The sequence below is a fragment of the Indicator indicator genome, chromosome 20 (assembly GCF_027791375.1).
Source record: "Indicator indicator isolate 239-I01 chromosome 20, UM_Iind_1.1, whole genome shotgun sequence".
NCBI lineage: Eukaryota > Metazoa > Chordata > Aves > Piciformes > Indicatoridae > Indicator > Indicator indicator.
The window spans coordinates 13,371,702-13,385,390 of record NC_072029.1 but is presented as its reverse complement, the minus strand read 5'-3'; the positions used below and the strand labels follow the sequence as shown (position 1 = coordinate 13,385,390).

The window sequence follows — 13,689 nt, the reverse complement described above, 5'->3', positions numbered from 1 at the left end:
TGGAAGGAAATAATTTGTAAATTCTAATTTACTGGTTACAAACGTTTGCTTTGTAAATTGTTAGTTAAATCGAGCAAACTCATAGTGGCCACACGGTGGCGCCAAGTCACAGCCGTAACAAATGCAGTGCCTTGTATAAGTATCACCTCAGGGATGAACCTGTTGTAGTCTATTACTCGTTCACCTATCCTCAGAAGCAGCAGGCATAATCCAGAGAGCTCAATAAACTGGCAGAGAGATGCATATTTCAGAGACCATTTTTGCTGTCCCAGTTTCCTGATCAGCCATGTAATTTATTTTTATACGCATAAAACCAAATTCCTCAAAAATCCTCAAACTGGATGAGTAAAAAGAAATGTACCTGGAAAATCTATTTGACGTTTGTCTGTTACCTGTTTCCCTCTCTGACTTCCTTCCTTTCCTCCCCTCTCCCCCTTCCTCTGAAAACGCTTTGTATCAGAGAACTCAGTGCTTTAAGTCAGCAAGAAGCAGTGGCTCTTGCTGGCCCAATTGATCTGGAAGAGGGATAGTCATCATTCTGCTGAGTAACTGAAAAACATGAAAAAAATGGGAACAGGACTCCAGCATGCTATATAATTCCCTATGTCTCTCTCTGCAAGGAACAAATCCCTCTGTAAGGAATAGTGAGAGGAAAGTTGTGGTGCTGCCTGGTAGGCAGTAACTTCAAGGAGAGAGACAAAGCAAGAAAGGCATGCAAAAGCCCCTGCCTGAACCTGAAATACAGGTTTAAAGTGAAGTTGAAAGCAAAATGAGAAACAAAAATATATACACAAGTCTGGGTGGGAACCAGTCCTATGGGTATGGAAAACAAAAGAGAGTTGACTTAAGAGATTTGAGATCAGGTGGTAAACACAAGACTAAAACCACTTTTCCAACACAAAACAGTTGTGGTGCCCTTAGAGCAATGAAAATGCAACCCTTACTATTCACATCCATTCTCTTTATTTTGTCTTGGCACTATCTACATGAATGGAAACTGCAAAAATAGATACATGCACCTTCCAGAATATGGCTGGAATGGAATCAATGATTCTAGCATTCATCTTTCAAACTGTGGTTTCACTGCAAGGTGGCTGTTTCTTGAGGTTTTACTTAACATACCACTTGTAAGTTAGCCAACAGGATTCCCAAAGGGCTTTTCCCCTGCTTCTGTCAGTCGTGGGTTTTTTTTTTTTGTTTGTTTGTTTTTTACAGAGCACCCAATTAAATATTTCTTCCAAAATGCATCTGTAAAATTCCCATTTGAATGCTTTTTATTCATAAAACAGACGGAAAAGTGAAGAGTAAGGAGAAAAATGTACAGAAGGAAAGCAGATCTGTACAAAAAGCATCACAATGGAAAACAGAGGTCGTTTGATTCTCCACCATAAAAGAAATATTAAAAGTTATATTCTTCAATTCTTAGAGTATTAGCTACTCTGTTTCTGTGCTGAAAGTCACTTTCCCACTGCTTTTTGTAGAGTTGTTTGCATTATTTAACTTTAAAGAGTCCAAGAGGCTTCTGATTGTTTCACTTCCTATTCCTTTCATCCTATTCTTCATCTTGTTGGGATTACTTTTTCCAAACGGTACCAGTAGAGCTGCCAGTCCCCAAGGCTCTTTATTGAGGGTTCGTTGAGTTTTATCTTCCTTCTGTAAAATCCAGGCACTTTCTCTGGCCATAGCTATAAATTTCTCCAGCTGTGGCTGGTTAACATTCTTGCTGATATTAAGGTCTTGTTCAAAGGGGTTCCAGATATAAAGAGGAGATGACTCAGGTTTATTTACTTCCTTCCCCTGCAGGTGATGTAAAGAAAAAGCCAAAGTTGCATATATGTGGTATAGACTGAACAAATAAGTCATTTGAGCTATTAACATTAGCATGAAGAATAAAAATACTTTGACCTAGTAGAGAGCTTTTGCAAACAAGCAAGCAAGCAAAAAGTGATTATTAATCCAGTTAATTTTCCTGTCAACCTGACTGGGTGGTGACTTCAGGTCTCTAAATTCTCTGAGTAGTGGCCTTCCTTGCTATCTTCATCTTAGGTTCCCCCCAGGCAAAAAACACACAACTACATCTTAGTCTGTCCTTTTGGCATTTTCTCTTTCCACAAACCTCAGACCTCACTCATTACAACCTCCTACTCCTATCTCCATTTGTGTATGGGCAGCTGAGTGTGTCATCTTACCCTGCTTCATGTGGTTTGATCAACTACTACAAGCACTTAAAACTGCTGAAACCATGCCTTTCAGTGTTCATTTTAAGAGCTAGTATAACAAAACAGGGTTACTGCCTTGGCCAAAATTCCTCCCAATTGTGGTAAAGAGTGCCCAGAATTATGCCCCAAATATTGCCAAAACTTGTCCCTACATGTTTTCCTCAAAGCCCCTCCTTTCTGGAGCAGGTACTCAGCCCTCTCCCTTCACAGAAAGGACTCAGCTTCTGGATACAACCAGTTTAAATGTACTTTGTATATACAATTAAAAATTATATAAATTGTTGTTTAGCATAGATAGCAGTTTGCCAAACAACAGACAGAGAAATACAGTTGATAATGATGAGAGATTAGAATTCATTTACCTTTCGAAGATTTAGGGAATTCTTTCTGAAATCAAAGTTTCCAAAATATTCAAAAAAGTCACCCAGCAATTCATCTAAGAGAAAGAAAATGAACAGCCATCAGAATCATTAAGGAAAAGTTTATTTTCAGTATGCTTGTTAAAAAAAAAATTTAAAAGTTTATGAAGATTTACCTACCGAGTGTTTCTGTATTTTTTGTAGGTTTAATCTTGCTTAAATCACTAACAAATGAGCAATCATATCCTCCAATTACATGCTTGTCATTTTCATCTGAAACAAAAAATTGCAGGCATATTTTGGAATGCTAAACAGTAAAACACTACTGTATTTAATAAAATTCAGGTAACAGACATGACTGAATTCAACGAATGTGATCATGTTAGCTAAATCAAATTAGGAGTTCACACGTGAACTTTCAGGATCAAATTCAACTAAAGTGCTTAAATATTTAAAGGAAAAAAGTCAATAGGATGAAGATGTACAATATGACATACTTTCAAAAGCCTACAGGAGAAAGATTTGTGACATCTTGGTATCCCTGAAGTGACTTATTTTAAGTTACAAACCTGGTACCTCTCCATTGAGAACTTTATTATACACTAAACATTAGCACAAATCTCTGAAGATAATACCTGCATGAGGGTTTCAAAACAGATCAGACCCAAAGTGCCCACTATCATTTTCTGAAAAACTTAAAGAGAATTAGAAATACTCTTGTGTAAAATTTCAGGACAAGTGTTCTGTTTTATGTATAAAAATTCCATAGAATTGTGATGAAAAAGTTTAAACTTATTTTAAAATAACTGAGCACAGACCTTTCTCTGCAATGCATTCAAAGCTTCCAAGGAAGTATGTTGATGAGCAGAAGGCATGAATGAGGAATCAAGAATTCAAGGTGTCATTCTATGCTTTCACAGGATTTACTGAAGATAATACAGCCTGAAAGCTATGTATGGAACAGCCAGAACAGCTTGTTTGTGAAGACAAAGCAATTATTTGCAAATGGCCTGAACAGTTTCAAGCATATTACAAACTGAGAGTTAAAAACACAGCCTTTCTTTTAAATGCCTGGTATTTGTAAAACTATACCCATTATGTCTGTCTACACAAAATCCTTAACTGCAGGGACATTTGAGACCCTATGAGTCTCATTAAAAAAAACAAACAAAGCCTAAAATAAACAAAAAACACTCACCTTGGGAGCACTAAGCAAATCAGTTAACTTTTAATTATCTGAGGCACACAACAAGTCTAACTCCCCCTAAACAGAACTTAGTATTTTATTGAAAATGGATTTGTTTTGCCTTTAAAACTGCATTATTTCCACCTCAAACTTAAGGCACACATAATATGCATTAGTATTTGAGAGCACAGAGAAAGAGGCTGGGTTTATTCACCCCTTTAGAGAAAACAAATGTGAATGTCAGTTCAATGGACACCTGAACAGCTGTCCCTACCTGCCAGCTCTTTAAGTTGGTCTAGTGTTGGAATGATAGGTGGGGATCTCTTTTGCAGAAAAAACATGACCATCATGGTGAGAGAGAAATTTGTAATCCAGTTTCCAGGAACACTACTTGTAAGTCCATGAACCCGGGCCCAACACCGTATAGTGAACACCAGCGCTCTCACACGGGGATCCAGGCAGCCGTAGATGTACAGGAGCTCTGAACTTCTTATGGCAATGCTGAAGAGATTAAAAGTAAAAGATAGGTAAATGATGAGAGAACTGTCAAGGTCAGCGTTCACTGTTCAGCCCTGACCAGTTATAAGGGAAGAAGGCATTAATTAAAAACCCCAAATATTTAACTTTTATGCATTTAAAAAAAAAAACAAACAGAAGAGAATGTCTGAAATTGTCCAGGATGAACAACCTGAATACCTGGATCTTCTCCATAGTAAGAAGGGTAGAGGTATGGGTAAATAACAGCACTGCATTTGTACTGTTTCCTCTTTCCTTGCTCCACATCACAGTGAGGGAAAACCAAAAAACCACCTTCAAGTACTCAGGAGTGAAACTATGCAGAACCAAGGTAAAAAACCACTATTTAGCCACCACTGCCTTGAAGATACATTAGGTAATACCTCTATCCTAACATATAATAGAATACAACTGGAACTTCTTCTATAGATTTAATATAAAAATTAATAAAATACTGCACTGAAAAACACATGTAATGGCTAATGAACACTGCCTTCTCTTAATTCCTTATCAGCCAGCCTTATTGTAGAGTGGTTTTTCAAGTCTTCAGTTTCAGCTAGCACGTATTTCCTGTGCTGGAGAAATAGATCTTAATCACATTGAAACTGAAGTTCTATAAGCCAAAAATACCCTTTTTACTTTTAGAGGCAACATTCGTACTTTTTAAGAACCCAGAAAGGAGTAGACTAAAGAGTTGTCAGGTTTCAGAACATAAGTACACTAGACTTTTTTAAAACCAGGTCTCACCTGTTGCTCACTGACAGGTCACACTGGAATCCTGTTGGCTGATGGGAAAACTTGACCAGGGGACAGCGAGCATTGAGTATCTTCTGTACGTTCACACATCCAGGACCAAAATTATCAAGGCAGTCACCAATGACAGAAAGGATTTTCTGAGTTGCTAATCTTTCAGATGGTAATCTTTTCATTTGAAATTCCATTTCAAAGGGACCTTTTCTCTATTAGAATTTCAAAAGCAAACTGTTAGCTCTAGAACCAAACACATATTTAAGTACACTTCTGCAAGGTTTCTTTCAGGAGTAAGCCAACTAATTCCCTTCACAATGAAAATCAGGTGCTGTTATCATGATGATGTTCTCTTGATGCACAACACAAACACGAATATGTGTGCAGCCCTCAACTGTTCACCAATATCATCCCAGGTCTTAAACTTTCACACCTCCACGAACTCTTGTGTGTGTGTGTATATACAGATATACGTATCCTAGTATGTAACGCAACAGCTTCTCTGCAGCATGAAGTCAATTCTTTGAACTAAGGAAAATAATCTGACACCTTCCCAAAATGCACATGCACACACATGCACAAAGCACAAAATTGCTATACTTTAGAACATGGAGGACCCTAAAAATCAAAGCCAGCATGGATGAAGCCCAGCAGCTCCAGAGAAAAAAACCACAGCAGCAGGATGGAAAGGTCCTGACAGTCTCTCATTACTGGATCAATTTTGGATGTTGAGGAGTTTTCTCACAGTGAAATTCACCCAACAGTCTATTTAAACACTAAGTAATTTTATTCCTGTTGCAAGGAAGACCTCTTTCATGTCACATCCAGCTTCTGAAAGTCTTCAAATCCATTAAAATAAACTTGTCACAGTCTATAGTCTGACCCCATGTAAAACCTATGTATAAATAAACTGATTCCTGGGTATGAAAGAGGAAATGAGCTGCTCTGTGGAAGAAACCCAACAGACTGAAGATGCACAGCATAGCCTTACCACTTTGGCAGCATGCTTTCGTGTATCATGGAAGTCCAGAAACATGTCCACATCACATCCCAATTTGCCAAAGGTGTTGACTGAAGAGCCAAATGGCTTTACTGTGCTGTCTGGAAAATAGGCACGTGCAAAATCCCGAACCAGAGAACAGGCCAGAAAACGGAGCTTGATGTTTTCATCTGTAAGCTGATACTCATTCAGTAGAATGTACATCTGACTGCTTATCTGGTTAAGAAAATAACATTGTAAAAATAAAATGACCCATCTCCATCTATTAATATTTTCATCTACTTAGTATCGTTGCAATTAGAAGATCTTTTAAAAACACAAACAGATTTATTTCACAGAATGCATTAGGTTGGAAGGGACCGTCAAAGGTCATCCTGTCCAACCCCCCCCTACAGTGAGCAGGAGGAATTATTTTGACAGTTAAAATTGCTAACTTCATCTATCTGCTTGAATGTAGAAGAACCACTCACATTAAATTCTAAAAAATATTACCATTTTTAAACAAATACTCTATAAGTCTCCCGTGACCACTTGCAAATCTGAAATGGACATGGATCAGTTTTAAGTGAGAAAGATGTAGAAACTTCTACTTACACTGTCTGCATGACAAAGCTTTTGAATAAGATCTTTCACAGGAATGTGAGACTGAGGAGAGAGGTGAACTGGTGTCTCTCCAGCAGCTTGACTCACTGGGTTTTTCAGTGTCAAAGTAAAAAGTCTAGATTTAAATGGAACATGATGCTCTGCAGAACTTGGGACTCCAACAGCATCCTGCAGTGAGGCTATACTGTTCTTTTCCGAAAATTCTATTAAAGCATGGATACCCTAGAACATTGAGAATGGAAACAAACAGGATTAGATAAATGCATACAAGCCTTGAACTGATTGTACTGGTATTATTCAGATGTTTTTGGGAGTATTGAGACAATCTTCTTGAAGCTGAATGCTTGGTGCTGTACCTCAACACTTTTAAGATGCTTTTACACTAGAGGTCAAAAATATTTAAGATATACTATTCTTGGCAGTAAACACTAAACATAAAAGCTTTTCAATCTATTTATCCTCACAACAATCTATTTAATGCCCAAGAAACTCATGAAAAAGTTAGCTCTATTATAGCAGCAACAGTGCCACAGAATAGTTTCAAAGACTTAGTGCCAAACAGGTTGCTAGCTAGCTTTTACAGATGGTGATTAGCAACTCATGAATAAAAATCTGTTTCTCAACAATGTATAAAATTTAACAGAGATAAAAACTATGTTAATATGCTAATTATCATTTGCTTAACTTGTGTATCAGAGGCCTTGAACAAATGCTTGTATTTCTTTTTGTCGAAGTCTAGATTTTAGTTTACATTGTTAATTACTTACACGATTTTCAAAAAAGAAATGACTTTTAATGCTTCCATGACTGGATAAATACTGCAATAATTTTTTTTCATTCAGTTTCGATGGACACTTAATTAAAACAGTCCGTTCTGCTTGTTCCAGTCGTTCTGCTTGGACCTCAGTGAATGTCTTCTTTCTGGTATTGACTTCAGCATCTGTGAGAAGAAATGAGCATCAAGGCTTTTCTATATAAAGATTTACAAATACAGAGAGTTGGAAGGGACCCTCAAAAGTCATCTTGTCCAACCTCCCCCTGCAGTCAGCAGGGACACCTCCAACTACATCAAGCTGCCCAGGGCCGTATCAAGTCTGAAACTTGGTTTTAGTACACTTAATCTCTTCCTCTGGATTGAGCAACTGAAAAAAAGATTTGTCCTGGCTCTCTAAAAGGCTTACAGCAAAATAGAAAACAAGACTGAAGGACACAAACATGAGTGTATTTCTCTCACAAATGCATACATTTGTAAGAACAAGGAGTAGGAAATGTAGGAAGAAAACAATACTAACTTCCCTTGATGCCACAGGAAGCTCTATGATAAATGGAGTCTGCTCTTTGAATCGCTGCTCACCATCGAAACCAGCACACACAGTTGGACTCTATGTCCAAGTCTGGAAATATCAGCTAGGATACAAGGCAGAGCTACACCTTCAGCAAGCTGCACAGAAAAGATCATCTCTCTCAGCTACCATGAAACCAGCACTTTCACCTTTGGGGCAATGCAACACTTGTTTTTACAACTCATCACATTCTTTTACAGTAAACTCCTACTCAGAATTTTTGTTTAATACCACACTTTCACCTCATCTGCCACAATAAACCCACAGATCAGTCACATCTCACCACACTACTGGCGATCTATACTGCTTCTGACAGCCTGCAGAAATAACATGGAAATAAGACATGCTGTAATATCCAGAAACACAGAAGGTGGTTTTTTTTTTATTGTGCACAGGCAAAGGGGTCATGTCCCAAATGCAAAATCATGATCACTTCTCTGTATAACTAACTAATCCACTGATCATGTAACATTACTGGAGCCTGCAAAGCTGCTCCCTGTTGATACTGCCATTTGTAATTCAGACTGGGAAGGTAGAAAACGTGCAGTTTTCTGCAGCTATCACCTGTACAGAAAGGTTCAACAGAGAGCTCTTATGTATTCAGTTTTGAGGAACTCATGGGGTACTGTGGCCTCAAGAAAATATTAACTCTCAGCTAATGACAGGTTTTTTGATGTTGCCTTTTAAAAAAAATCTTTCATTTTACAAGTTTATTGAGATCTCACACAGGCTTGTAAAGAACCAAACTAGTTGTTTCAATAGCTTAGTTTTATATACCATTTTTCATCAGAACACCAAAGCAGCACTTTATGAAGATGATAAATGTCCCGTTTTCTGTAGAGGCAGGGAAGTGTGATGTGACTGACATGCAGAAAAGACAAGTCCCATGGGCAAGTGACACAATCAGGAGATGAATTCAGATCTTATTCCCACAACTCTCTGTATTAGATCAGAGTGGCTGTGTGATTATTGCCTGATTTACTAAGTGTATGTGCTTAGTTACTGCAGTAAAAGATGTCCTCTGACATCTCTTCTCAGCTCTGCTGTCACTTGCACAGTCTGAGCATTGCACAGATGTAGATCACATCCAAATGGTCACTGTGAGCATTGTAAACACAGAATAGCTAGGAAAGCCCCGGTCCATACAACATTTCCAGTTAGTGCCGGATAATTTCACAATTTTACACACCAGCACAGCTGCCAGAAGCAGCCTCATCCTCCTCAGGGTGCTCGTACACATCCTAATGCTGCCCTCTGCGTGCTGATGCTAATGCAAGCACTCAGCTGGTCCTGTAGCCAACCAGGTGAGCCTAGTGGACAGTGCTCACTCCTTCTTGTCCTGCCCTAAAGCCACAGCAGCAACCAGGCATTTTAGGTGTCTTTTTAAGCCAGTCCCTCATGACAATCACTTCCACTTAATTTACCTCTACATTTAATGAAACAAGTCCTACAAAACGGCAATGGAGTTCGATCTCCTGGCCTGAATGGAGCCACCGGCTCCGCTGCTGTCGAAATACCCGCCGGAGGAGGTTCCCCGGGTCCCGAGTTGCTTTTCATGCCTGCGACGCCGGTAATGGCGAGGCGACTCTCCCGGAGCCGAGCCGCCCGCTGCAAACATGACAGGCGACCACTTCACTCCCCACGCTCTCGCCTGACGGCATCGCCTCCCTCCACTGGGGGGGAATCACCCGGGAGAAACTGCAGCCAGGCCATGAGGGGAATGCGGCGCGGCCCGAAGACTCGTACCTTCACCCGCTTCCTCGGCGCCGGCCGCTTGCAGGGCCCTCTGCACCGCGGCGCCGGAGGAGCCGAGCCGGACCTGCTCACAGGCCTGCCCGCGGCCCGCACAGCCGCCAGCCGCAGCCGGGCCAGAGAGGTGCAGGCGACCCCGCAGCAGGGACAGCGCACGCCCTCCCGCGCGGTGCGCCATTACCGGGCAGCGCCGCGCCGTCAGCGGCAGACAATGCGCAGGCGCAACCTGTCGCGTTCGACGGCAGCCACCGAGGCTCAGTATTCCTTTCTCTGGCGCGGAGCGGCTACCGGTGCACTGAGCCGGTCCTGGGTTATCGCCACGACGTTTCACGGGTTGGGAAGGGCTGTTGCTGCTGCCGAAGCGTGTGACAGCAGGCAGTTGCCTGCTCTGACATGAGGGAGCAAGTCTAACCGGCTGGCCCAGGCCAGTACCAAGGCGTGTGGGTGCGGGCAGCTGCCTGTTGCGGAGAGAACAAACCGAGCTGTCCAGGCCCGAGGCATATGAGCGCTGCCGGGTGAGGAGGCACACGGCGACTTCCCACCTGCCAGGGCCCGCAATCACCCCTCTTTTGAGCACCAAGTACAGGAGGGTGAAGGTGGACTTGGTGGTGAACCTGCAGCAGACCATGACCAAGGTGATGGGAGACGAATGCAGATTTTGGCAGGCTGGCTATTTAGGAAGGGGAAATAAAACGTTTGTCTGGCCCCATGCCAGGGCTGCAAAAGCAGTTACTGTAGAGAAGGCAGTGTGCACATTCTGTAGGGTTAGAAATGCAGGCACTTGGGAAGTAGTCATTGTCCTGCTGTACTTTCTCCAGGTATGGACTGAAGAAGATGTCATTTGCTTTAGTATTTAAAACCGGTCATCTATGTAAAACTTGTGGGCACATCTGTAGCATATCTTAAGAGCTATGTGGTGTCTTTGTGCATTACCAGGTCTTAACTGCAGAGCTGTAGTCCGGGTAGCCTCCTAGTGAATCAGAATCTGTAAGTAATTGCAATGACCTAATTATCTTGGATTGGTATGTAAGGATGATCCTGAAGACAGAGTAGATTGCTTTTAAAACACTGCATTTCAATTTATATCCTACATATGCATGCCATGGAGCAGAATCTTGTGTTTCCTCCATTTCTCTGGGATGAATTTCCTTTGGAATCCTATGACTTGTTTTTCCTAAATTCATTCATGTGGAGAGAGAAACTCCTCCTCTTTTTCCCCTTTGAAGCTGGTCTTAAAAAAGGAAAATGGTTTCATTAGAAGTAATTGTGGGTTTAGGAAAATTAATTACTCAAGCTGGTTCCTGAAATAGGATACCTCAGGTATCCTTGCGTGAGAGCTGCTATGTGTTAAGGATGTACTCAGTCTTAACCTCCTACTTTCAAGGTAGTGCCAATTACACCCTTTACTAGGCCTGGGAGACTTTTTGCCTCTCCTGTAGCCTGCCTTGTTCCTCAGTCCCCTTCATTTCCTTCCTCTGTTTTCCTTCAATCATCTTCAACTTTCTTCCTTTGTTTTACAGACATTTCTTATCAAATGCACTTAGTAATGCAATTGAACAAGGTCAAACTTAACAAAGCGGACACACTTTTCTTATGAAGTTTTGCCGATGTATTTATCATTTATATATTTTGAAGAAGCCATGTGTGAAGAGAGGTTAATGCTGCTAGCAGTGTTCCATGTACTGTTATGATAGGCAAAATGAAATCATGCAATGAGTCTGAATCCCTGTGCATTTCAGTATGTCATTTGTGCCGTAGTTCAGACAAATTTGAAGGTCGGAGAGGCAGCAGAAAATACCACCTTTGAACAGGGGAGTCAGTGTGTCTGGACAATATGTATGTACTACTAATAAACATTGAAGCCTAAGGTGTTTGTTCTGAAATTCCATAATGGAGGTTTTCTGTTGACTTCAGTAAGCAAATGGTCATTACAGTGCAGATAATAAACATAAAACACAGCTTGAATCTCAAGAGACTGACATATTCAACTCCTCAGCCCCTGGTGCTGCATCAACTGGTTTTGCTGATTGGCAGGTGCCATTTCTCGTTAAAAAGTAATTCACTGAAGAGGTGTCATTGACCACGTAGTTCTGCCTTTTGAATCAGCCATGAAACGTAGTTCTGCCTGATTTTATCAATTACTATACGCAAACTACCATCTCCAAGCATATTTTAATCCTACAGTCACTAACGACTGCTTCAGTAGTTGTCCCAGATTTCCCCCGATTTCCGGCAGAAGTCCTATTCGGATGATGCTTGCACCAAGTGTGTGCCAGCAGCTGCTGGGGTCCCCTTTAGCTGCACATGGGGCTCCGAAGGGCCATCGGTGCCACCAGCCGCGGGTGACGCGAAAGGGCAGGACGACAGCGCTCGCCGGGACCGCCCCCTGCTCTGCGCCCGGGGCGGGCGACGCTGGCTCCCGCCTCCCAAGAAACCGAAATAGAAACCTCGGCCGGGGCGCCGCCGGTTCCCCGCCCACGGCGAGGGGCGGGCGGCGCTACCTGGGCCCTTCCCCGCCCCCGGGAGTTTCCCGCGGGACCTGGACGTGGGGTCCCGGCGCTGGCTGCTGGCGGGCGGCGTGTCCCGGAGCCCTGCGGGTAAGCGAGAACTTGGAGGGGGGCAGCGAAGAATGGGACGGAGCGGGACGGAATGAGAACTCGCCCTCCACTCAGGCGGCTCCAGCATGGGTTGGGGTTGCAGGGTGGGTTACGGCTGACAGGCTACTGGCTGCCCTCAGCCCCCTGGACAGCGTCGTGCTGACCGTTGAAGTCTGATCCCGGCACCTTGTGCTGCTCCCGGGGGCAGCAGGACAGGAAGGGGTCACTGGGCACCATCCTGCTGGAGACGAGCTTTCTTCCAGTGTCAGCACCAAGAGGTCTTGTATTGGTGGCTTTTTTCTTTTTCCCAAGTGAAAATGTGAAATTATATAGAAATGAAAATTGTCCCTTAACAGCAGAACTTACTTTTTTTTCCCTTAAGAGCTTCTGTTTTTCAAAGCCTGTCGATAACCTTCCTTAAAAAACAATAAGGGCTTTTTTCTTTTTTTTTTTTTTTTTTTTCCCATCAGTGGTGGACAGTTACTTGCCCCTTAAACCAGAAAATTATTCTCTAAAAAGAGCACAAGAAATCTTTATTATGAGTGTATGTCTGTGTTGAGCCAGTCTGTGTAGTCTTGGGTTAGTTTGCTGGGGGGGTGTATGTGTAAATTTAATTGTAGGCTTTGTTTTGTTCTTTGCTTTGTTGATCCATGACACAAACGCCTCTCCAAAATCCCACAGGCACTCAGACGTCTCTTATCTAGTTACTGTTATTTTAATATGGCAGTTATAAGGATGCTCTCGAGCTTCTCAGAAAAAGGGGCTTAAGTAAAAGCTGCTTGTGATAGAGAAATCAGCTCTTAGCTTACAAATTAGTCATGTGAGGATGTTGAAATAATGGCAGAACTGGAGAGTCTGGTGCTTTAGCAACTGACTTAGGTTCTTGCATTTAGTTTTCTTCTTTCCACTGTAGGTAAAAGCGGTTCTTTAACTGAGAACTTAAGTAAAGCTTGCTTGGTGATGTCAGTTCTTCATGTAGCTGAACTGTATAGAACTATTTGATGGATTTGATGTTGACAAACAGGCATTTTTTTGTTTTGGCTAGTGGTGATAATATAGTACATAAAATGATAAATTTTTGCATAATTTAAGCATTAGCTTTATGTAGTCTAGATACTGCTTTCATTTTGTAAATGTTTACCGTTCAGAATTTGGTAGATACAGGGAGAAAATGAAGGGTCTGCATCTGCTCTCAAGCACTAAAAGCCCAGTATTGTACTGTCCAGTAACAGGCAGGCTATAGGCACTTTTTCTTGTTATTCAGAGCTTTTTTTTTTTTTTTTTTTGGGGGGTGGGGGTGGGTGTATTAGTGAAATTGTCTAGGATGTTAGTAGTGTTGTGCTGTAGTTTGGGAACTCTTTGAGGAA

General features: G+C 41.8%; 1 protein-coding gene across 1 annotated transcript; it reads right to left on the bottom strand.

Annotated features, from left to right (window-relative positions):
- Positions 1-960: 960 nt before the first annotated feature.
- MTPAP (mitochondrial poly(A) polymerase) lies at positions 961-9,903 on the bottom strand. Its single transcript, XM_054390097.1, has 9 exons — positions 9,726-9,903; positions 7,398-7,570; positions 6,622-6,852; positions 6,019-6,243; positions 5,028-5,239; positions 4,039-4,265; positions 2,759-2,851; positions 2,582-2,655; positions 961-1,797 (listed from the first exon to the last, which is right to left on the bottom strand). The coding sequence occupies exons 1-9, from the start codon at positions 9,901-9,903 to the stop codon at positions 1,435-1,437; spliced, it is 1,776 nt and encodes a 591-aa protein (XP_054246072.1). The 3' UTR covers positions 961-1,434.
- Positions 9,904-13,689: the final 3,786 nt, after the last annotated feature.